We start from the raw sequence: 21860 nt of genomic DNA, 5'->3' as shown, positions 1-21860 counted from the left end.
ACCAGAGACTGGAGGGAGGGTCCCTCCTTGTACTGAAAGATGTCGAGGGGAGGAAGTGGGCTTGGCAGAGGCAGGTGAGGACCAAGGGGGGCCTGAACAGAGGCCAGCCTGCCCCTCAGAAGCGCCAGAGCACAAGGCCCTGTAGCCAGTGCGTCAGCAGTCATGGATTACACAGCAATAAGGAACAGCCCTCACCAATAAAGCAGCCCTCTGTCCTAACCACCCCGCCTCTCTCCTGCTGGCCTCCTTCAAGATGCGGAGGTGCAGAGCTTTGGGACCCAGTGGGCCACCCTCCTGTCCCTGGCAGAGGAGGTGGCCTGTGGTGCTTGTGGAGGCAGGGGAAGAGGGTATTCAGGTGGAACATTTAGTCTGAAACTACTGAGGTGTTTGTCTTGCTAGCCATTTGCAAAACAGAATTAGCACGTTGCACCGAATGTCCTGGCTGAGAATAAGCCTGATTGTCCTAAAAAGCCAGTTGACTTAAAATCAGCCTCAGGAGACCTGTGGTGGAGGTAGAACTAGTGGGGGCGGGACTGGTAGGGATAGACATACCCAGAAAAGGCCTGCAGGGACTGGGCTGCGGTGAGCACCCAGCAACTCCAGGAGGAGGGGGGGTCCTGCCAGAAACTCTCCAGAACCTTCTCTGTTCCTCCCTATATGGGGGAGCTCCAGTCCACCCAGTACAGGTGCACAGACTCATATTTGGGGTCCCAGGGGTGAAGCATGGGGCCTCCAGGGTTGGGAGTCCTGGACCTCAGACTCTGATGCCCAGCAAGTGGGGGCCACAGCACCCACCCCATATCCTGATCGAGGGGGTTAATATCCCTGTCCACAGGCGGAGGCCCAGCCCCGGAACAAGGGGAGGTCCAGGCATGTTTGTGGGTGCCCATCTGGCTTCAAAGTACAACATAAAACACGACTTCCACAAACGATGGCCATCCCAAGAATTATTGCATCGGAAGGACTCTAGGGCCTCTGTGACTCATCAGCGACCCCCACTGGATCTTCCTTGGACACAGTGAGGCAGGGAGGGGGCAGCCGGGGAGGATAAGCTGGGGTTCATTTGAGGGGGTCTAGGCTGGGCTGGAGGATAAGGAATTCCAGGACTGACCACTGGTTTAGGTCTGTTTGCCTTTTTCTTTTTTTTTTCACGTAAATTGTGGTAAAAGACACATAACACAATTTACCATGTTGACCATTTTAAGTACACAGTTCGGTGACATAAAGTACATCTACGTGGGTGTGCAACCATCCCCAGCATCCATCTCCAGAGTGTATTCATCTTCCCAAACCGAAACTCTCCTCTATTAAACACCAACTTCCCATTCGCCCCCTCCTCCAGCCCCAGCACCCACCCTTCCACTTCATTCTGTGACTATGAATTTGGTCACCCTAGGGACCTCATATAAGTGGAATCACACAGTATTTGTCCTTTTGTGACTGGCTTATTTCACACAGCACTGTGTGATGTAGCTTCATCCATGATGTAGCCTCTGTCAGAATCTTTCTTTTTTATTTTTATTTTTTTAACTTTTTAGGGCTGTACCCACGGCGTATGGCAGTTCCCAGGCAAGGGCTGGCCTACACCACAGCCACAGCAATGCTGGATCCTTAACCCACTGATCGAGGCCAGGGATCGAACCCGCACCCTAATGGACACTAGTCAGATTCACTTCCGCTGCACCACAACGGGAACTCCAGAAATTTCTTTCCTTTTAAAGCTACTCATGCATTTTTTTAAACATGAGTTTTCGTGGAAAGTGACACATGGTACAGAAAATTCCAACAGCACAAAAAAGCACTTGGAGAAAAGCAGGGGCCCAAGCCCCTGCCAGAAGGCAGCTGCTCTTGTTGTCCCCTAGGAGGTACCACCACATGCCTGATTGTCACTGGATTGGGACAATGGCCTTGCACCTCCATGTGCTGTGTCTGGAGTTGGCGGGGGCGGGGGGGGGCGAGGGCTCCCGCTGGCTCAGGTCTGTTGCCATGGCGAATGGGACGTCGTCATTGATGGGCCAGCCCCACTCCTCCCCGCGCTGCCAGGAACTTCCCTGTACAGACGTCTTCCTGAGCGTGAGTGTCTGCCATAAATTCCTAGACACGGAACTCCTGAGTCAAACCACCCTCCTGGGGCTCAGCCCACCCTGACTGTGTGCGGAAGAACTGCCAGCTCCAGCTTCCCCTGCAAGGGTTTCCTGCTCTTTCCTGGGGGGCCGCAGAGGGTCTGCATGTGCTCTGAGGCTTTCATGGATCACGTATGCTTCAAGCCATAGGTGCGGTGCTGAATTTGTCATTGGTGCTGGTGGACCTGCTCAGACATGGAGGAGAGGCTCCGGGCTGAGACCCTCCCCTCGCCGAGCTCTCCAGGCCTTGGTTTCCCTTTCCCCCAACCCTGGGGCTGGGGGCGGGGACCTCCAGCATCACAGCACTGACTCTGTCCAGGACTGCTCGGTCATTTCCTGACCGGTCCTCCTGTCCCTGAGTGTGGCTAGATTAGGGCTCGTCACACCAGCACACAGCCGCATCGGCCCTCCTCTCCCGCCCCATTTGTTCTTCCTTGACCCCTACAGCTCCCCCTAGGGGTCCTCCTGCTCCCAGACCTTCCCCCTCAACACTGCCTCCTGCCACAGTGGCTCATCCCTGACCACACAGTGTGGGGCTCCCCCAAGGTGGGAGGGGGAAGGCTCTCTCAGGTCTGCGGGAGAACGGAGTACCCCCCACCTCTGGATGGGACACAGAGAGGTCTGAGGGGTGAGGGCCTCAGGGGAAGATGGCTCAGGGGGGCCCTCTGGGCTGGCCTGGCCTCTTCCTTCTGGCTCAGGCATGGCTGTGACCATCCCCTCCCCCCAACCTGGAGCCCCAGGCTGAGGGGAGGTGGGCCAGGACCCGAGCAGACGGGCTTTGAGAACTGGCAACGGGCACTCCCAGAGAGGGCCACAGCTGGGCTCCCCTAAGACCCCCCCCCCCCGAGGACAGCACATGGTCAGCATCGGGGTGTCTGGCTGAGGACCAAGACCCCCTCAGCTATCCTCTGCAGACCCCAGGCTCACAAGGCCTACCCCTGTCTGAGCTTAACTCTGCACCCATCCGGGGGCCTGTGGCTGGGCATAGTTGAGGTTCCATAAGATGAGTAGCCCCCACAGAGGACCAGGGGAGTTTGGGGAGGGTGGACTTCTCACCTGCTCTGACCTCTGACCGGAGAAGGCAGGGATCTCATCCTGCCTGCCAAAGCCAGAGGGTGGGGGCTTTAGGAAGGACCAAGAGGTCTTGATGGGGAAGAGAGCTGGACTGTCACAAGGAGGGGGCTAAGATGTGACTGGCCAGCAAGAAAGTAAGCACCTAGAGTTCCCTGGTGGCCTAGTGGTTAAAGGATCCAGCATTCTTAATGCTGTGGCACAGGGAAATTCCCATCATGGCCAAAAAAAAAAAAAAAAAGGAAGTCACCACTTGGCTCACAGAAGCTTCTAGGGCTGGACAGAGACTGCGCCTGGAGCTGGGGCTGAAGTCTGGCACCTTCTCCCCCGTCTTGCTGGCTGAGCACCTAGACACTGTGCAGCTGAGTAACCCCAAGGGCCAGACCTCCTCAGTCCAGGCCCTGGGCTCTGCACAGGGATCATGGGGGCAGGGGCTGGTTTATCTCACCAGCCCCTGTCCACTCCTCCGCTGGTGTTCAGGAAGCTGGGGGTGGGGGTCCAGTCAGGCAGGAAGCCTGAGGTCAGCCGGCCACAGCCCAGACCAGCCTGCACCTAGCCCTGGCAACATGTGGGCGCTCTTGCTGCTGTGGCTTCTGGCGCTGGGGCTCAGCCTAGAGGATGACACCCAGACCCCCATCGCCTACGATGACGGCGGGAGCACAGAGGGAGAGGATGGTGATGGTGAGTGACCTCAGGCCCTGCCTTGGGACTAGGGGGTGCCCAGAGCCAATAACGGGGAAACAGAACGGGGCAGGGGGGTTTTCCAGCCCACCCAAGAACCACAGCTCTGTCCCGCCAACCCCGGGGGATCCTGAGAGCTGAGGCCTGGACCGTAGTGTCTAGGGGCCACACCATCCAGTTGGGGGAACTGCTAATGTCAGGGAGTGGGGGGAGGGGTGACACTTGGGCCCTCAGCGCCTCCATCCCTCTTCCCCTTCTGGTCTCTCTCCCCCAGACTGCACACCAGGGCCCCAGCCACGCAGCTACCCCGGCCAGCCCTGTGCCAATGACAGCAACACTCTGGAGCTCCCGCTCAGCTCTCGGGCACTGCTGCTGGGCTGGGTGCCCACGAGGCTGGTGCCCATGCTCTATGGGATGTCCCTGGCAGTGGGGCTGCCCACCAATGGCCTGGCACTGTGGGTGCTGGCCACAAGGGTGCCACGACTGCCCTCCACAGTGCTGCTGATGAACTTGGCAGCTGCTGACCTGCTGCTGGCCCTGGCGCTGCCGCCGCGAGTCGCCTACCACTTGCGCGGTCAGCGCTGGCCCTTTGGTGAGGCCGCCTGCCGCCTGGACACGGCTGCACTCTACGGCCACATGTACGGCTCAGTGCTACTACTGGCCGCCGTCAGCCTGGACCGCTACCTGGCCGTGGTGCACCCGCTGAGGGCCCGTGCCCTGCGAGGCCAGCACCTGGCCATCGGGCTCTGCATGGCAGCTTGGCTGCTGGCGGCTGCCCTGGCACTGCCCCTGGCGCTGCAGCAACAGACCTTCCAGCTGTCGCACTCGGACCATGTGCTCTGCCATGATGTGCTGCCCATTGGCACGCAAGCCTCCTACTGGCAGCCCGTCTTCATCTGCCTGGCAGTGCTCGGCTGCTTCCTGCCGCTGCTGGCTATGCTGCTGAGCTATGGGGCCACCCTGCGCACACTGGCGGCTGGTGGCCAGCGCTACGGCCACCCACTGAGGCTGACTGCGCTGGTGCTGGCCTCAGCCATGATTTTCTTCGCACCCAGCAACGTGCTGCTGCTGTTGCACTACTCAAACCCAGGTCCAAACGCCTGGGGGGACCTGTATGCTGCCTATGTGCCCAGCCTGGCACTCAGCACCCTCAACAGCTGCGTGGACCCCTTCATCTATTACTACGTGTCAGCCGAGTTCAGGGGCAAGGTGCGGGAGGGGCTGTTCTGCAGAGTGCCTGGAGCCACGACAGCGTCCAGAGAAGCGGGCAGCCCAGGGACGGGCACCCGGTCCTCTTCACTCGTCTGAAGGACCCTCCGAAGGCAAAAAAACCAAGGAGGGGGTTGTTCCAGGTTGAAGAGGGCCCCCTCCCAAGTCATGTCCACCGGGACCTCCAAATGTGAGCTTATTTGGGAAGAAAGTCTTTGCAGGTGTTAAGATGATGTCACGTTGGAATAGGATGGACCCTAAATCCAAAGTGACCGGTGTCCTTGTAAGAAGAGGACAGAGACACATATAGGAAAGCAGACCATGTGACCATGGAGGCAGAGATGGGGTGATGTGACCACAACCCAAGGGACATCAGAGACTGCTGGGCAGCCACCATAAGAAGTCAGGAGAGCAGCCTGGGAGAGACTCTCCCTTAGAGCCCCAGAAAGAGCCAACCTGCCCACACCTTGAGCTCAGGCTTCTGGCCTCCAGAACCATCAGACAATAAATTTCTGTTAAGTTACCTGGTTTGTGGTATCTGGTTACCGCAGCCTCAGGAAACTAAGACGGGGCGGGGTGGGGTTAAATGCAGGTTCCCAGGCCCAGCCAGCTCCCTTGTGTCTAAAGTGGGGATGGGACAGGGTTGATGTTGTCTTTAGATCCATCACAGAACCCTACCCAGGAGCAGACTCAAGCCCCCTCCCGCTTTGTGGCCAAGGCAGCTGGAAGCCCTGTTGGCGGTCTTCATACCCAGAAGCCCAGGGTCTGGCTTTGGGGTGGGCTTCAGTGTTGCTGGGCATCTCCTGAGCAGTGGGGACTCCCGCTCTGCTCCCCAAATCCTGGTGCAACCCATCACTGGGAGCTACAGGGCTCAGCCTCCCACTGTCACCCTGGCTGCAAGACATCACCTCCTCTCCCTTGTCTGTGGTCTGCTTCCTCTTCTCAGTTAACTTCCCCATGAACCAAGCGGGCATGGTAATGGGAAGATGGACATTGTGCACTGGGGGTCTGGGGGCTGCAGCTTTGCAGACTCCACCCCCAGCCACCTGAAGGTGGCTCTGAGCCAAGCCAGGGGACACCACATAGGAAGGGCAGCCACAGTCCTAGATACATACACGCACCCGGTGGCTCCCCAACCTGGTAGGTGGCACAGGGCACTGCATCAACTGTGGGAAGTAAGAAGCCCTCTCCAGGGGCAGTGGGGAATGGGTGCCCTTCCTGAGCTCCCCATTGAGTTCACATGTCTCTGGTCCAGGGAAGAATGAGCCAGCAGCCCCAAGACACACAAATACATGCACATACATACATGCACACCCGTGCTCACACACCTGAAAGTGAACCGGGGGCCGTGTGATTAAATCAGAGAAGCCTATCACGTCAATAGCCTGGTAATGTTCCCAAGATGTTACCACTGGGGGAGGCAGGATGAAGGGTACCCGGGACCTCTCTGCATTGGCCTGATTTCTTACAAATGCATGGGAATTCCGATTATCTCAGGGTGCATGTGTTCCAAAGCCTCCTTCCCGCCTCCCTGCTCTGAAAGGCTGGGCTGTAGATGAAGGGATAGAGGTGAAGGGCCGGATGGGAGCTGGGAGGCCCAATGATGACTTGATGGAAATGAGCTTTTTATTACACCAGCGGCCTCTATGGCCAGTGGGCAACAGGGCCTCGGCCAAGGGAGCAGTACCTTGAAGGCTGGTGGGGGGAGGGTGTGTTAGGGTCACGGAAAGTGGCCAGTGCTGCACAACAGGGACCCACAGTCTAGGCAGCCCCCTCAGGGTCTCCGCGCTATCTGGAGATGAGCAAGATTGGCTGAAATAAATAGCACTGCAGAGGGAGAAGACAGCCAGACACAGGAGGGGACACAGGCAGCTGGGACGGTCCATAGAAGGAGGCAGGTCTGAGCACTCGGCTTCTGTCCATCCGGAGCTGGGACACCGTCCCAGGCTTCTAGCAGGGGGACGGTCCTGCAGGTGGTCTCTGGGAGATTAGGGTTTGAGCCAGAAAGAAGGAGAATGAAGGCACATCTGCCTGGAACCCAGGGCTTCCCACAGGCCTGGTGCTGCCAAGACCAAAGATGTGGGGACTGTGACAGTTCCGGAATAAGTTGGGGTTTGGGTCCAAGGGCTCAGCAGCCAAAGAAAGGCCTGGACTTTACATTTTGGACAAAGGTGGCCTGTTTCGTTTGAAAGTTCCTTAATTTGGCCAGGGTCACGTTCCCTCAGAAACAGACCTTTGGCCTTGAGTTCTTTGCAGAAACATCCCTCTTCTGTCCCTTCTCCGGAGACCAGAACATCAGCCTGCAGGCGCTGCTCTGGCCGCCCAGTCCCAGGGCTGGGGCAGAGAGGGGAATGCCTGGAGCTGCAGCTGCAGCTGAGGAGGGGGGAGGGGAGCCTTCAGCCCACCCCCACCCCCACCCCACCCCCTGCCCCGACTGTCCTTCCTGTTGAAGTGGGGGCTGGGCCCCCAGGAGGCCCTCCATCCGTCAGGGCAGGTCTCTGCTGGTTCTTTTACCCGGTTCTTTGGGAAGCAGGGGTCACCTGCGGCGGGGTCTGCCAGCCCCCAGATGGTCAAGTCCCCCGTCAGCGGCCCCTTTCCAGTGGGACGAAAAGGGGTACCCAGCCAGACCACGTCTTCCAGCTCCGAGCTTTAGGAAGAGAAGCCACTCTGACTGACAGGAAGAGAAGGAGAAAAATGCCTGTGGGCTGCCGGCCTTGGGAGCTGGGCTGTGGCGGACCCTGCCCTGACTCCGCCTCCAAGTCGCTCAGCCCCGCTGCCTCCGCAGAACCCCATCTGAAGACCGGTGGGGGTGCTGGGGTGCATGGGTTCATCCGGGCCCCTCAGGACCCTGCTCAACCCGCACCAGGCCACAGCGATGGGATGGGGCGTTCACTTCTGGTAAGAATGATCCGCAACGTGCAGGGGACCTCCGACCAAATGGAGAACCTATTTCTGGAACTTAATCATCTATAAAAAGGAAGGAACTACCGATGCAACATCATAGATGAAGAGCAAAGTGAATGGAAAAAAAAATCTCAAAAGGTTACATACTCCACAATTCTGTTTTCAAAGCAAAATTATAGAGTGGGAGGCAAAATTATACAGTGGAAGAATAGATGAATGGTTGGGGTGGGGCGTGGGAGAAGCAAAGTGGGTGTGGCTATAAAAGGGCAAGTAGAGGGATCTTTCTTTTTTTGGGGGGGGCGCAGGGAGCTGCAACTGCCGGTCTATGCCACAGGGGCAGGCAACATGGGATCCCTAACCCGCTGAGCAAGGCCAGGAATCGAACTCACATCCTCATGGATACTAGTCAGCTTCATAACCCAATAAGCCACAACGGTAATGCTTAGAGGGATCCTTGAGGTGACGGGTTGTTCTGTATCTTGACTGTGGTCATGATCACACACATCTACACGTGAGGGCAACTGCAGACTCAATGGCAAATGAGTGCATGTAAAAGTCGCAGAATAGGAGTAATATGGGAAGAAGGTACTGATGTCAGTTTCGTGGTGTAACCTCATATTTGAGTACTGGGAGATGTTACCACTGGGGGATGGGATGAAGGACACCTAAGGTCTCTTTATTACACCTTCCTTCCTTTTTTCTTTCTTTCTTTTCTCTCTCTCTCTCTGTTCTTTCTCTTTTTTCGTCTTTCAGGGACGCAGCTGTGGCATATGGAAGTCCCCAGAATATGGGTCAAATTGGAGCTGTAGCTGCCGGCCTAAGCACATCCACAGCAACCCAAGCTGAGTCTGTGACCTACACCACAGCTTGTGGCAACGGTGGATCCTTAACCCACTGAGGGAGGCCAGGGAGCGAACCCGTGTCCTCATGGATACTAGTTGAATTTGTTATGGCTGAGCCACAATGGGAACTCCTTCTCTGTTATTTTTTACAGCTGCATGTAAACCTACAGTTATCACAAATTTAGAAGTTTAATAAGAATCCCCCTCCAAATGAAAATAAAAGCAGACCTCTCTCAGAAGGCACAGGAGACAGCTGGCAGATACTGGACAGGGTGGGCAACACTTGAGAGAATTTAAAGCTCTATATATGACCATTAAGGCATGAGGGATAGGAGAGGACAACAGATGTAATGGGCTTCAAAGTTGCTCATGTTTTGGTGAAGTGGTTACAAGAGTCCCACCAAGTAGACTGTGAAGAGTTTAAGGAGATACAGTTTTTTTTTTCTTTTCTTTTTTTTTTTTTTTTTTGTGGCATCCGAGGCATGGACAAGCTCCCGGGCCAGGGATAGAAGTGATCCAAGCCACAGCAGTGACAATGCCTGATCCTTAACCATTACACCACCAGGGACTTCTTAAGGATGTATGTAAGTCTTATGCCAGAGCCACCACTAAAAAAATAAAAACTAAAAAAGCTAAAACGACAATAACTGAATTAAAATGGAATTCTAAAAAATATTCAATAAATCCGAAAGAAAGCATGGAGGAGTTCCCGTTGTGGCTCAGCAGCAAAGAAGCTGACTAGCATCCATGAGGACATAGGTTCGATGCCTGGCCTCGCTCAGTGGGTTGAGGATCCAGTGTTGCCGTGAGCTGTGGTGTAGATCGCAGATGCAGCTTGGCTCTGGCATTGCTGTGGCTGTGATATAAGCTGGCAGCTGAAGCTCCGACTGGACCCCTAGCCTGGGAACCTCTGTATGCCATGGGTTTGGCCCTAAAAGGACAAAAAAAAAAAAAAAAAGAAAGAAAGAAAGAAAGAAAGAAAAGTGTGGAAGGAGAAACACAGGAGGACAAAACAAAAATATCACAACAGTAACCTTAAATCCAGCCCTATGGATAATTATATGCATAACAAGCAACCCCAGTGCCTGGTGTGAGATGACATATCCCTAAGTCTCGGGGACTTTGGTGGGTGCTCATGGAAAAGCTCTCCTGCTGGGTTCACTGATTGGGGATGTAAATCAGTCTTTGCCACCAGCAAGGATGGAGGAGACCCTTGCCATCCAGGAAGGAAGGACTCTGAGGCCTGCCTGTGCAGCCAGCCTCCTGGACCTGGCATCTATCTGAGCTGATAGATCAGCCTGCTGCTTAAACTTCTTGAGTTTCCGCAACCCCAAAGATCTGCCTCCTCCAGGAAGTCTGCCCTGCAGCCCCTTCCCAGCCTCACTCCACAGGGCTCTCCCTCTGTCTCCTATTTCCTCCATCCTTCCCTCAGGAGGCAAAGCTTCTCTCCCTGACCAAACTCTACCAGGGTTCCTCTGAGCTCTTTTTTCACCTCAGTCTCAAGTTTTAGGCTTCCACGTTCATCTGCAATTGTAGCAAGAATCCTCCTAATATGTCAGTTGAGCCAGAATCCGCCAGCCTCCAGACCAATCACCCTTGATAGCTGATCAGGTTCCTCATCCTCCACCATCTCCCCTGGTGATGTCTCATTGCCCTGCCTTCAGCAACAATCTGGTTTGGTTGGTTTAGCTAGAATATTCCTCCTTCACCCCTGGCGATTCCTCTTAGCAATTTTTTCTTTTCTTCTCTTTTAAATTTCTTTAGGGCCGCACCTGCAGCATATGGAGGTTCCCAGGCTAGGGGTCCAATTGGAGCTGCAGCTGTCAGCCTGTGCTACAGCCACAGCAACAGCAACACCGGATCCAAGCTGCATCTGTGACCTACACTGCAGCTTGGAGCAACTCGGGATGCTTAACCCACTGAATGAGGCCAGAGATTGAACTCATATCTTCATGGACATTAGCTGGGTTCTTAACCCACTGAGCCACAGCAGGAACGCACCTCGTAGTAATTTTCCATCCAGTGACCCTCCATCCCACTCTTTGGCTATTGATTCCCATTTATTATTATGATGATGATTATTTGTATTAGGAGTTGGTAAAATCTCTATCCCATTGCAAGACTCCATTTATCTCAGTAGTGCTTCCCTTGAATAAAGTACTCCTTGCATCATGAATAATTTCTTCTTTAACATGGGCCCCCAGGTACAGTTAAAGACTGGACCCAACCTCATCCCCTAAAACCCCCATCTCATCCCCTAAAATCCTGCAGGCTGACCCATCCATCAGTCACTCCCACACCCTGCCAGGTTCCAACAGGTTGAGAGTAGGCCTAGAACTCACCTGTCCTCTGCTTCCCCGTCCAAGTCCACTGCCTCATGGCCGGCTGCCAGGTGCCCAGTGTCCAGGGGATCTGGGTCATAGTCATAGTTGTACAAGGCAGAGCCTGGTGTCGGCTGCTCTGGAAGGAAGAAGGACTGAGTCAGTAGGGAAAGCACTGGAGAGAGAGGATCTGGATGACCAACAGCCCAAGGGGCCTGAAGGGAGGAGATGTGTGGACCAGAGCAACAGAAACGAGGTGGGGAAAGGGACCTAGAGATCAGAGGTGGTGAGACAGCTAAGCACAAAGCTGGGGTGGGGCTGGGGAGAAGTGACTGAGACTGAGGAAATACAAAAGGACCCTGATGCAAAGGAGATGGTGTGATAAAGATGGGGCGATGCATTCTGGGACGAGGTGGAGTCCCCGAAGCCGGGCTCCGGGTGGGTCCTCACCGAGGGCGCAGCGGCTGGCGGGCGCGGGTTCCAATCTCGCACGACCACGGCAGGCGGCCTCCTGAAGGCGGCAGGCGCTGGCATAGACTATGCCGTCGGAGCCGCACACCGGGTCCCCGCTGGAGCCGCAGTCACGAGCGCAGTCACAGCGGGTGATCGTCGCCCCCTCCTCTGGGATGGCCACGGGACCTCGCTCGCCGGGGGACCAGCCTAAGGGGCCAAGTGAAGTCGGCAGGGTCCCGGGAACCCCACCCCCGACTTAGCCCTCGCCTCCCACTGGCTCTGGGGACCATGGTCCACGGACTGGAGACAGTTCCTGGGAGGCCCTGAGCCCTGACCTGGGGGAATTTCACGCCTGGTATTTACGAAACAAAATTTTAAAAGAAATGTTTTGCATTAAAAGCAATCTAAACCCATTTCAAGAAGTCTGCGAAATAAAGGGCCTGAGACCGCCCTTTGCTTCGTTGACTCGGCGCTCGCACTCAGAGCGCTCGTCCCTGCGTCCCAACACCCTCTGGCTTGTGCGGGAGGGGAGGTTAGGGCTCTTCTTTGGACCACCCGCTTCTACACCCGCCTTACTCCCGCCCCGCTAGGCCCCACCCCCACCCTGTTAAGCCCCACCTCCTCCTCCTCCTTGCCCACCCCACTCTGCTCAGCCCCGCCCCCTCTGATCTGGCACCACGCCCTGAACCTTGCCAGGTCCTCCAGCCTTTACCGTGCTGTACTCTCCTCGGCGCGGTGACTCCCCTCCAAGAGGACTACCCTCCCCTAGGCCTGCGGGTCAGGTCGGGATGGCAGGTGGCCGGAAGGAGCAGTGACTCCGCACACTCACCGGGGCCCTGGGCCAGGGCACGCTCCACCTCGTTGCAGGCAGGCCCTGCGCACAGCTCCCAGGCAAGCGGGCTGTGCGCGCTGACGTTGTAGAAGCGGGTGGCCTCGAAGGCTGCGGGATGAGGGGAGAAGAGTGGGTGACAAGGGATGGGTGACAGGGTGGAGACCAAGTTGGGGTTGCGGGCTGTGGGAGCGGGCTTACCAGGCTCGTAATAGTCGTACACTGAGATGGGCAGCGCTGACGTCCTGCCCACCACGTGCTCGCGGAGCGCCCGGAAACGTATGCACGTCAAACACTGGCTGGGGATCTGCAGGGACAGCCAACGAAATCGAGCTTCAGTGGGACCACTAAAGCCAGGGACTGAGAGACTCTGGCCTCTGTGCTCTGGGATGCCCCAAAGTGTAGGCACAGAACTCAGGGTGCACTAGAGGCATGAAACACAGAAACCTGTTCCCAATTGTGGCACAGCAGAAACGAATCTGACTAGGAACCATGAGGTAGTGTGTTCGGTCCCTGGCCTCGCTCAGTGGGTTAAGGATCTGGTGTTGCAGTGAGCTGTGGTGTGGGTCGCAGATGCAACTTGGACCTCGTGTTTCTGTGGCTGTGGTGTAGGCCAGTGGCTATAGCTCCAATTAGACCCCTAGCCCGGGGAACCTCCATATGCCATCGGTACAGCCCTGAAAAAGACAAAAAGCAAAACAAATGAACAACAAACAAACACAAACAAACCCAAAGCACAGAAACCTGATCCCATCTCAATTATGTGGGTCCTTCCATCCCACTTGGGGAAAACATCTTAGCTGGTCTTTCAACACCTCCCCACTCCCCCATGGCAGGTGCCCTCCCTCCCTGTGTATGTGTGTGTGGCCCTTAGGACACACAGTCTTGTACAACCACTATCCATCTGCAGAACATTTCCATCACCATCTGCAGCCACTCTCCATTCCCCCTCCCCCAGCCCCTGGAAACCACCCATCTGCTTTCTGTCTCTTCACTCAGCCTTTTTTTGAGGTTCAGTGCATCAGTGCTTCATTCTTTTTGATGCCTAAATACTATTCCACATCCCTGTGAACTTTCCCCACCAAAGCCAGCTGGCTGGGGCACAGAGCCAGCAGCCACACCAACTCTGCCTAGATTTACTCTTCCAGTTCCTTTTTCATAGTAGGAGATCACTGCGGGAACCACACAGGGGTCATGACAGCTGTACCCTGGACAATATGACTGCTGTGGAGACCTCCGCCCAGCGCCCCCTGCTGGCAGTACCTCATCAAAGTAGAACAGCACTCTTCGTCCAGCCACCTCATACCTCTTCAGTGAGAAGTGCCTGTCAAGGAGCAGCTGCCAAGGAAGTCAAAGGTCAGGATCCGCCAGGCCCCTCGGCCCCAAAACCCTCTTCCTCCCTGATCTCCAAGGGCCCAAACCCAAGAGGAGCCACGGCCCCAGATGCTGAGGGTTTTGCCTGCCATCATCCAGCAAGTCCTCATGGGCTGGGCCAGGGGTGGCACCCTGCCACCTACTCCTGCTTCACCTGCACCATTCAACCACCGCCCCCCCAGGACCTGCTATCCTGCTCCACCTTCCCCGCACTGCAGACCTCCTCAGGCAAGACAACTTCCCCTCTTTGTGACTTCTTCCCCCTCCCACCACAATAGGGGACTGGTCTCTCTTTAAGTTGAGGGTGGTGGCAAGTCTCTGGAGAACCTCGGCTGGGGGCACTCTCTGGCACCCCACATCATCCCCAAAGTGCAGGCAGATTTGCCAAACCCCCTCCTCTGCCACGTGGATCATAGCACAGGTGGCCCAGTGAGTGACACCTACTAGGAGAGGCGCCACCCCTCCTCACCTGCCCCTCCGCAGGTGGCCAGCCCCAAAGCACCAACTTGGCCCAGAAGAGCAAAAAACAAAAACAAAAACAAAAACCCATTTTGTGAAGGGCTGGGAATTGGCAATCTGGTCAGGGCCATCAGCCAGAGACCCCACCCAGCCCCTTCCCACCGATGCCACCTTACCTGCTCCAGGCTCTCAACGTCCACCCGGAACCCAGACAGCAGAGGCACCTCCAAGACTGCCATGTTGGACGACCCTGCATGCAGCCACCTTCCAATGAGAGGAGAGATGGAGAGGCCCTTGATTTCAGGCCCCAAAATGGGATTCACAGCCTCCTCGGTCCCCACAACCCCTGAGCCTGCCTGCCAGCCCATCTGCACAAACACCCTTGGCTACGTCATCGAGCAGCCCATTTCACAGCTGAGACAGAGATCATATGGAAAAGGCCTTGCCTAGAGTTCTGGGCCTGATCCAGATCTGTCGACTCTGGGCTGTATTTTGCCCTGAACCCCATGCTGTACCCCCACTGTGGGAAGCAGCTCATGGGACTGAGAGAGTCCAGGCCATGCGGGATACCCCATCACTCCAAACAGTGCCAGCCCTCAGTTTCCCCTTCTGTGACATGAAGGGGTGGGTAAATTAGCCTCTAGGGTGTGCCGGGTGTTGGTGACAGGGAGGGAGGCTGACATTCAGAGTAGAACCTGCAGACTGTGGGCCTGAGGGAATGGGGTGACCACAGTCCCTGGGGCAGGTGGGAGCGAGGCCTGAGAGAGCCTGTATCTGGAGGGCACACAGTGGGTTCTTCCTCACACATCCGAGGATGGAACAGAGATGCCCAGGCAGGGTTGCCTGGGCCAGACAGTTGGGCTGGCCCAGCTGCTTCTTGCTCTCCTGCCCCATTAGATGTGGTGACAGCCCGGCTGAGTGATACCATCCTGAGTCTCACTGTGGAGCAGGAAACACAGCTGGAGGTTTGGAGGGCCACTCAGCCCAGGACCCTCTGCTCTGGGGCTTGGGCCAAGTTGGGCTTGTTCTTCAGAACTTCCTAAGATAGGGGCCTTGGAGACTCACGGCTGAGGGTCAAGGTTGAGGACAATGCCTGCGCAGCTCTGATGGGCTTCAGGTGCCATAGCTACCAGCCACCTCTGGCTTCCTCCATCATTGCCATGGCGATGAGCATCCTTTGAAGGCAGCTTCATACACCACCCCCCTGCCCTGAGGACACTCTGTGGCCTGGTCCTAGGATCATCCTTGGGAAACTGAGAGACCTGGAGCTGGTGGGTCTCCTAGGGGCCACAAACAGCTGCCCCACTCAGCCCGACCTGTCACTGGAGTCTGCTGCGCCCTTTCTGAGGCACTTCCACTTCTTCTTTCACTCATTTCCAAAATCATTTGTTGTGTAAGCTTTCAATTGCAGGGACACTGATTGTGAATAAAGACAGTGGCAGCTGTGTGACACAGCTACTGGATAAACAACTAGATAAGGAACAAGGCTGCCCACACACACAAAGTTCTTTCTTTCATTTTTTTTTTTCTTTTTACGGCCACACCTGCAGCACATGGATATTCCCAGGCAAGGGGTCGAATCAGAGCTGCAGCTGCTGGTCTATGCCACAGCCACGGCAACTCCAGATTCAAGCCACATCTGCAGTTTGGGGCAACACTGGATCCTTAACCCACTGAGTGAGGCCAGGGATTGAACACGCATCCTCACAGACACTATGAACATAGGGTTCTTAACCTGGTGAGCCACAGCGGGAACTCCCAAAGGTCTCTCTCAGAAAGCCCTGGGTAACATAGACAACTGACCACTTGGGTGACCTCGCCTCCTCCTTCCTGTGCCCTAATTCCTGCTCTTAAATTTTATATTCACCAATAAAGAATGAATCTGCAAAACCCTAGGCACCCCACCCTTGGGCTCCAATAAAGACAGAATCTCAGGTCTGTGCCTTCTCTCTGTCCCTCTACCTGTGACCTCACTGTGTGGCCCTTGGTAGGGTCGTGTACCCTTTAGGACCTGTGAATAAGAAATTTCATTCTTTAGGAGTTCCCGTTATGGCGCAGTGGCTAACGAATCCGACTAGGAACCATGAGGTTGTGGGTTCGATCCCTGGCCTTGCTCAGTGGGTTAAGGATCCGGCATTGCCGTGAGCTGTGGTGTGGGTTGCAGACGCGGCTCGGATCCCGCATTGCTGTGGCTCTGGTGTAGGCCGGCGGCTACAGCTCCAATTTGACCCCTGGCCTGGGAATCTCCATATGCCATGGGAGTGGCCCTAGAAAAGGCAAAAAAAAAAAAAAAAAAGAAACTTCATTCTTCAAAATTCCCTGATGAGTATGGCTGATGTGTGTCGTCTTGTAATCAGAATAAGGACCACAAGGGGCTGGTCCAGCCTCAGCTTTGGCTCTGGTCACAGAAATGTCTGTGGACGCTCCAGGCTTTCCTAGCTGAAAGCATCACTATGGATACGCTGAGACCGATACAAAACACTGGGTGGGGGTATCAGCCAGAGGGGCAGGAGGCCTTACCTGGTGCACACCTCCAGAGTCACCTGGTACTCCTGGTGATGCTGGTCAGCTGCTGGGTCGTCATCATCGGCTGAGGAGGCGGGCCCAGAGGGTCGCCGCTGCTGGGCCTCAGGCTCCTGGAGGTTCACAAGCAGCTGGAAGGAAGCCTTGGCCACCGGGTCCGGCACGTTGTAGGTGACATCAATCTGGGGGGATGTGAGAGGATAGGGGCTTAGGGGCCGTGGGGGCAGGGAGGGGAGGGGCAAAGGCAGAGCAAGGTGGGGGACAGCCGGAAGGACAATACAGTGACATCAGCAACAGTCATATACATATACAGACCTGAACATATAGAGACCCCACCTCTCACAAAGGCTGGTCCAGCCTCAACTTGGGCTCTGGTCACAGAAATGTCTGTGAGGGCTCCAGGCTTTCCTAGCTGAAAGTATCACTATGGATACGCTGAGACCAACATAAAACACCGAGTGGAGGTGCCAGCCGATGGGGCAGGAGGCCTTACCTGGTGCACACCTCCAGAGTCATGCCACTTAGCCCTGATGGTAGAGGTGCGACCACCAACCCATTTTTCTGCGTCTCAAGCCCGGGTCCATCCACTATTGTCTGGGCTCCCATTTTCAAGATGGAGAAACTGAGGCTTCATGGGTCTTCAGGCAGATTTGCCCTCTGGCCCACTGGCCAGAGCCCAGGAGGCCAGCCTGCCCCCACCCAGAAGGTGATTAGATCCTGAGCCTGGTGACTGAAGGGCAATGGGGAGGGACAGGCTGAGTCCAGGCTGGGTGTCCCCATTTGGGCTTTGGCAGGGAGAAAAACCTTGCCATTGGGCAAGTCCCACAGTCAGGAGTGAAAGGGGGGTCTGCATATGTTCAGAAACCACTGTAACAAGGGTGAGATGGAGTTTCCTGGGGGAACCCCAAACACCCAAGGGGACACCTCGCCATCTGCCTTGGGTCCTGCCTTGAGCAGAGTGGGTGGTATTTCAGGCAGCTGACAGTCTGCTGAGGGGCCTTTCTCTCACACACATCCACCCCACTCAGCCCATCCGGACACTGAGCTCCCCCTCTTGCCCTCCAGGGGCCTCCTGGGAGCATCCCCTCTTCCTGCAACCTCACCTGCATCAGGCAGCAGCCTTCACCCTTGGCGCTCACAAACAGCCCTGTGGGGAGGCTGGGGATCTGGGGAGAGAAGATGCTGTGGTTTTCCCCCTGCAGACTCACACTGGCAGGCTGGCAGCAGGGAGGGGCCTCATGGCTGTCCCCCCAACCCTGGTCCCAGGAACACGCACCGCCGCTGTCTGCAGAAGCTTCTGGTTGGCCCTGTGCAGCTCGAAGGTCTCCTGATAGTCTAGGTTGGTGGAGGCCAGGGAGACAGTGAGGTTGACGCCACCAGCATAGGACAAGATGGCGTATTCGGCCAAGGCCTGCAGAGCCACGCAGGTGTCCTGGGGACAGAGCAGGAAGCTGCGGTCAGCTCCAGGAGCGGGTCAACCAGCAGTCCCTCTGCCTCTGGGCCGGGAGTTTTGGCCCAAGTTAGGGTTGCCATGGACCCTCTCTGGAGGCTGGGGACCCACGTGGCTGGCACAGAGAGCAGATTTGGCACAGACACCCACAGAGCTGAGGGGCTAAGAAGCTGGGTAGGCATCTCCACCGAAGTGGGGGCTGAGGGCCAAAGCCAGGTGCATCTGTCCCTCAGCCCCACCCTCCTGCCTCATCTTGGACTTCATGGCCCAGGGGCTGTGTGCAAGGAATCTGTCCTGGGACTTGAAGAAGCTGGTGGCTTCCAAGCTGGCTCTGAATCCCAAGCCTGGGTCACAGTGACCCTGCCCACAGCCAAGTGCCTCCCTTTGGCCCTGCCTGGCTCACCTGAGTGGAGGAGAAGCCCCCGAGAGCGTTCCGCTGCTGGGACAGCCACTTCACCACAGGCAGGGCAGTGGCCACATCTCCCAGGAGGGTGTAGGTCAGCAGGGCATAGGCTGTCATTTCCACCTCGGCCGAGACCACTGCAGCGGAAGAGGCTGGCTGGGGCCCTTTGGATGCTGAGACCCAGGACCCAAAGCAAGCACCAGGGATGGAGTGACCAGTACCTGACTGATAGACGCCGTCACTGAAGCTCAAGAACGCATCCTTGTCTACATCCCGGGAACCCGTCAGGCTCCAGTGGGTCATCCCATCTGCAAGGCCAGAAACAGATCAGTGGCCCCAACCCCTCTCGGCACTCAGCCTTGCAACCCATGGTGAGTGTCAGCACATGTGGTCCCAAGAAGAGACATCAGGGGACTGGACCCCAGTGGAAGAGGGTCTCAGGGGAAAATGGCTGAGTCAGGAAGGGTCTTGGGGCTACACCTCAGATCTGCAACTATAGCGATAAACCCAGCCCTTCCTGTACCCCTGGCAGACAACACCAATCCATGGCTGCTTTTCTGCACCCCCAGCAGACATTGCTAATCAATGGCAGGCATCAATGGCCTCCCTCTTGGCTGGTGCCCTGATGCAGGCCCCAGTCATTCCCACTATGGGTCCAGGAAGCCACTCCCTGCTTGCAAAAGCTCCAAGGATTCTGAGCTTGTGTGAGGTATAAAACCTTGAACCATAGAGAAATCAGCCCTCCCTACCTCAGCTCTTGAGCATTTAGTCCTAGATCGACACTGTCATCCAACTGGGTGGTTTTAGAATTTTACTTTTTTTTTTTTTTTTGTCTTTTTGCTATTTCTTAGGCTGCTCTCGCGGCATATGGAGGTACCAAGCTAGGGGTCTAATCGGAGCTGTAGCCACAGGCCTACGCCAGAGCCACAGCAACGTGGGATCCTGATCATTAACCTACTGAGCAAGGGCAGGGACCGAACCCGCAACCTCATGGTTCCTAGTCGGATTCGTTAACCACTGCGCCACGACGGGAACTCCTAGAATTTTACTTTTTAAGGTTTTTTTCCTTAAGCAGTGAAAGCAATCCTTCAGGTGACATCTTAAGCAGAGAAGCAGGATGGACCCCCAGTGCAGCTGCTGGGGAAGGCTGGGGTGGGGGAAAAGTGGACTGAGTTTGGGGGCATTCTGAGAAGTCGCACCTTGGTGACTGGGGTGCCCCAAACACAGTAAGGGTCATTTTTTAGATGGAGAGACTGACACTCCAAAGATGGAAAAGGCTTTCTGCGGCTCACCCAGTGATGAGGGGCAGGGTGTGGGTCAGCCGCAGCCCTGCCTGCCTCCCAGCTCCCTGCCCCAGGATGGTTTCCAGGAAGCTTAGGGGATCCCCTGAAAGCTACTCTCCCTGGTGGGGTAGAGGGTGGTATCCCCTATTTCAAAGGGGAAGAAAATGATGCTCAGGTTCAAGCCACTTCATCAAATGAAGCTGCCACCAGTAGGTGCAATAACGAATAATATAACAACACAGAGCGAGCAAAGGATGCCTTCTTAGTTCCACGCATGCATTCACAAGCTGTATACTGGGGCCCATTGTGGGTCAGCCCCACACTGTGGTTACTGGGGTGATGGGCGGGGGACACGTACCCTGGGTGATGGCCAGGCTGCGGAGCTTTCGCAGAGCTGCAGGGGCTGCAGGGCTGCGGAGCAGGGTCAGTGTGTAGGCGGTCAGGGCACTGCTGTAGGGGTCCACAGCCAGGGGCGCACTGGACTCCAGGAAGTGCCTGGCTTTGGCAATGGCGCCCCTCTCCTCCTGTGGGGTGGGGTGGGAAGTAGAGCCCCAGGGGGTGGCTCTGCCCTTACCCCACCCACCACCCTCCTGAAGGTTCTTGGGCCATGCCCAGGGAAAGCACTGGACCACTCGCAGCCCCTCGCTTTGCCTCCTTCTGGGCCCCCATCACCTGCAACCTCAGCTTACGAATCCGCATCCCCTTTTTTTTATGTTGATACCAACTTTTTCCAAACCAAGTCTGAGCACAACAGATCAATTCAGAGACTGAATCAGGAATACGATATTCTATCTATGGGTATATCATATGTCAGGAATACTTGATTTCTTAGTATTGGATGCTCAAGTTGTTCTTGGTTTCTACTATAATAAGTAATGTTGCAATGATTATATTTATCTAAGAATTCATTTAGTTATGTATACCTTTTCTGGAAAGAAGTCTAGAAGTGAAATTATAGGCAGAGCATGACTGTTAATGCTTTTCATACATTCACTAAAATTCCTTTCCAGAACTACACTCCTACTAGTGGAATATGTAAGTGATGTTTTTATATCTTTTTTTTCTTTTTCTTTTTTTAGCACCGCACCAGATGCATATGGAAGTTCCCAGGCTAGGGGTCAAATCAGAACTGTAGCTGCCAGCTTACACCACAGCCACAACAATGCCATATCCAAGCCGAGTCTGCTTGAGGCAATGCAGAATCCTTAACCCACAGAGTAGGGCCAGGGATCAAACCCACAGCCTCATGGATACTAGTTGGTTTCATTACCGCTGAGCCACAAGAGGAACTCCCTGTTTTAGCTTGACTTATACACAAATACATATACACACTATATGTATGCATTAATCCACAATATTAAATATTAAATATAAATATACAATTAAAAAAAAAAAAAGAACTGGGAGTTCCCATCATGGCTCAGCAAAAATGAATCCGACTAGGAACCATGAGGTTGCAGATTCGACCCCTGGCCTCACTCAGTGGGTTAGGGATCTGGTGTTGCTATGGCTGTGGCGTAGGCTGGCAGCTGTAGCTGCAATTGGATCCCTAGCCTGCGAAACTCCAGTCCAAGGACTGGAATCACAAGAATTAAATGTCTGAGAGTTCCCGTTGTGGCGCAGCGGAAACGAATCTGACTAGGAACCATCGGCTGCAGGTTCGATCCTTGGCCTCACTCAGTGGGTTAAGGATCCAGCATTGCCGTGAGCTGTGCTGTAGGTCACAGATGCAGCTCAGATCCCTACATTGCTGTGGTTGTGGGGTAGGCTGGCAGCTATAGCTTCGATTCGACCCCTAGCCTGGGAACTTCTGAATGTCACGGATGTGGCCCTAAAAAGAAAAAGAAAGAAAGAAATGTCTGTTGTTTAAGCCCTCCAGTCTGTGGTATTTTGTTATGACAGCCTGAGCTGATGGGGGTTAGGATTTCAGGATAT

The 21860-nt window shown here is 55.4% G+C and overlaps 2 protein-coding genes across 2 annotated transcripts in view; one reads left to right on the top strand and one right to left on the bottom strand.

Moving 5' to 3' along the window:
- On the top strand, positions 1583 to 5619 carry F2RL3 (F2R like thrombin/trypsin receptor 3). Its single transcript, XM_013994618.2, has 2 exons — positions 1583 to 3875; positions 4150 to 5619. The coding sequence occupies exons 1-2, from the start codon at positions 3386 to 3388 to the stop codon at positions 5181 to 5183; spliced, it is 1524 nt and encodes a 507-aa protein (XP_013850072.2). The 5' UTR covers positions 1583 to 3385; the 3' UTR covers positions 5184 to 5619.
- The window catches only part of CPAMD8 (C3 and PZP like, alpha-2-macroglobulin domain containing 8), a 106096-nt gene continuing 90712 nt past the window's right edge, over positions 6477 to 21860 (bottom strand). The window contains 15 exon segments of the mRNA XM_021085095.1: positions 6477 to 6691; positions 7318 to 7418; positions 7735 to 7755; positions 11173 to 11290; positions 11602 to 11811; positions 12434 to 12544; positions 12635 to 12740; positions 13697 to 13771; positions 14443 to 14530; positions 16787 to 16971; positions 17893 to 17955; positions 18066 to 18221; positions 18643 to 18779; positions 18864 to 18950; positions 20284 to 20449. Coding sequence (XP_020940754.1) covers positions 6573 to 6691; positions 7318 to 7418; positions 7735 to 7755; positions 11173 to 11290; positions 11602 to 11811; positions 12434 to 12544; positions 12635 to 12740; positions 13697 to 13771; positions 14443 to 14530; positions 16787 to 16971; positions 17893 to 17955; positions 18066 to 18221; positions 18643 to 18779; positions 18864 to 18950; positions 20284 to 20449 — 1743 coding nt within the window. The 3' untranslated portion in view covers positions 6477 to 6572.

This window comes from Sus scrofa, chromosome 2, assembly GCF_000003025.6.
Source record: "Sus scrofa isolate TJ Tabasco breed Duroc chromosome 2, Sscrofa11.1, whole genome shotgun sequence".
Lineage (NCBI taxonomy): Eukaryota > Metazoa > Chordata > Mammalia > Artiodactyla > Suidae > Sus > Sus scrofa.
The sequence above is the reverse complement of the archived record's forward strand: the minus strand, read 5'-3'. Positions and strand labels throughout refer to the sequence as shown.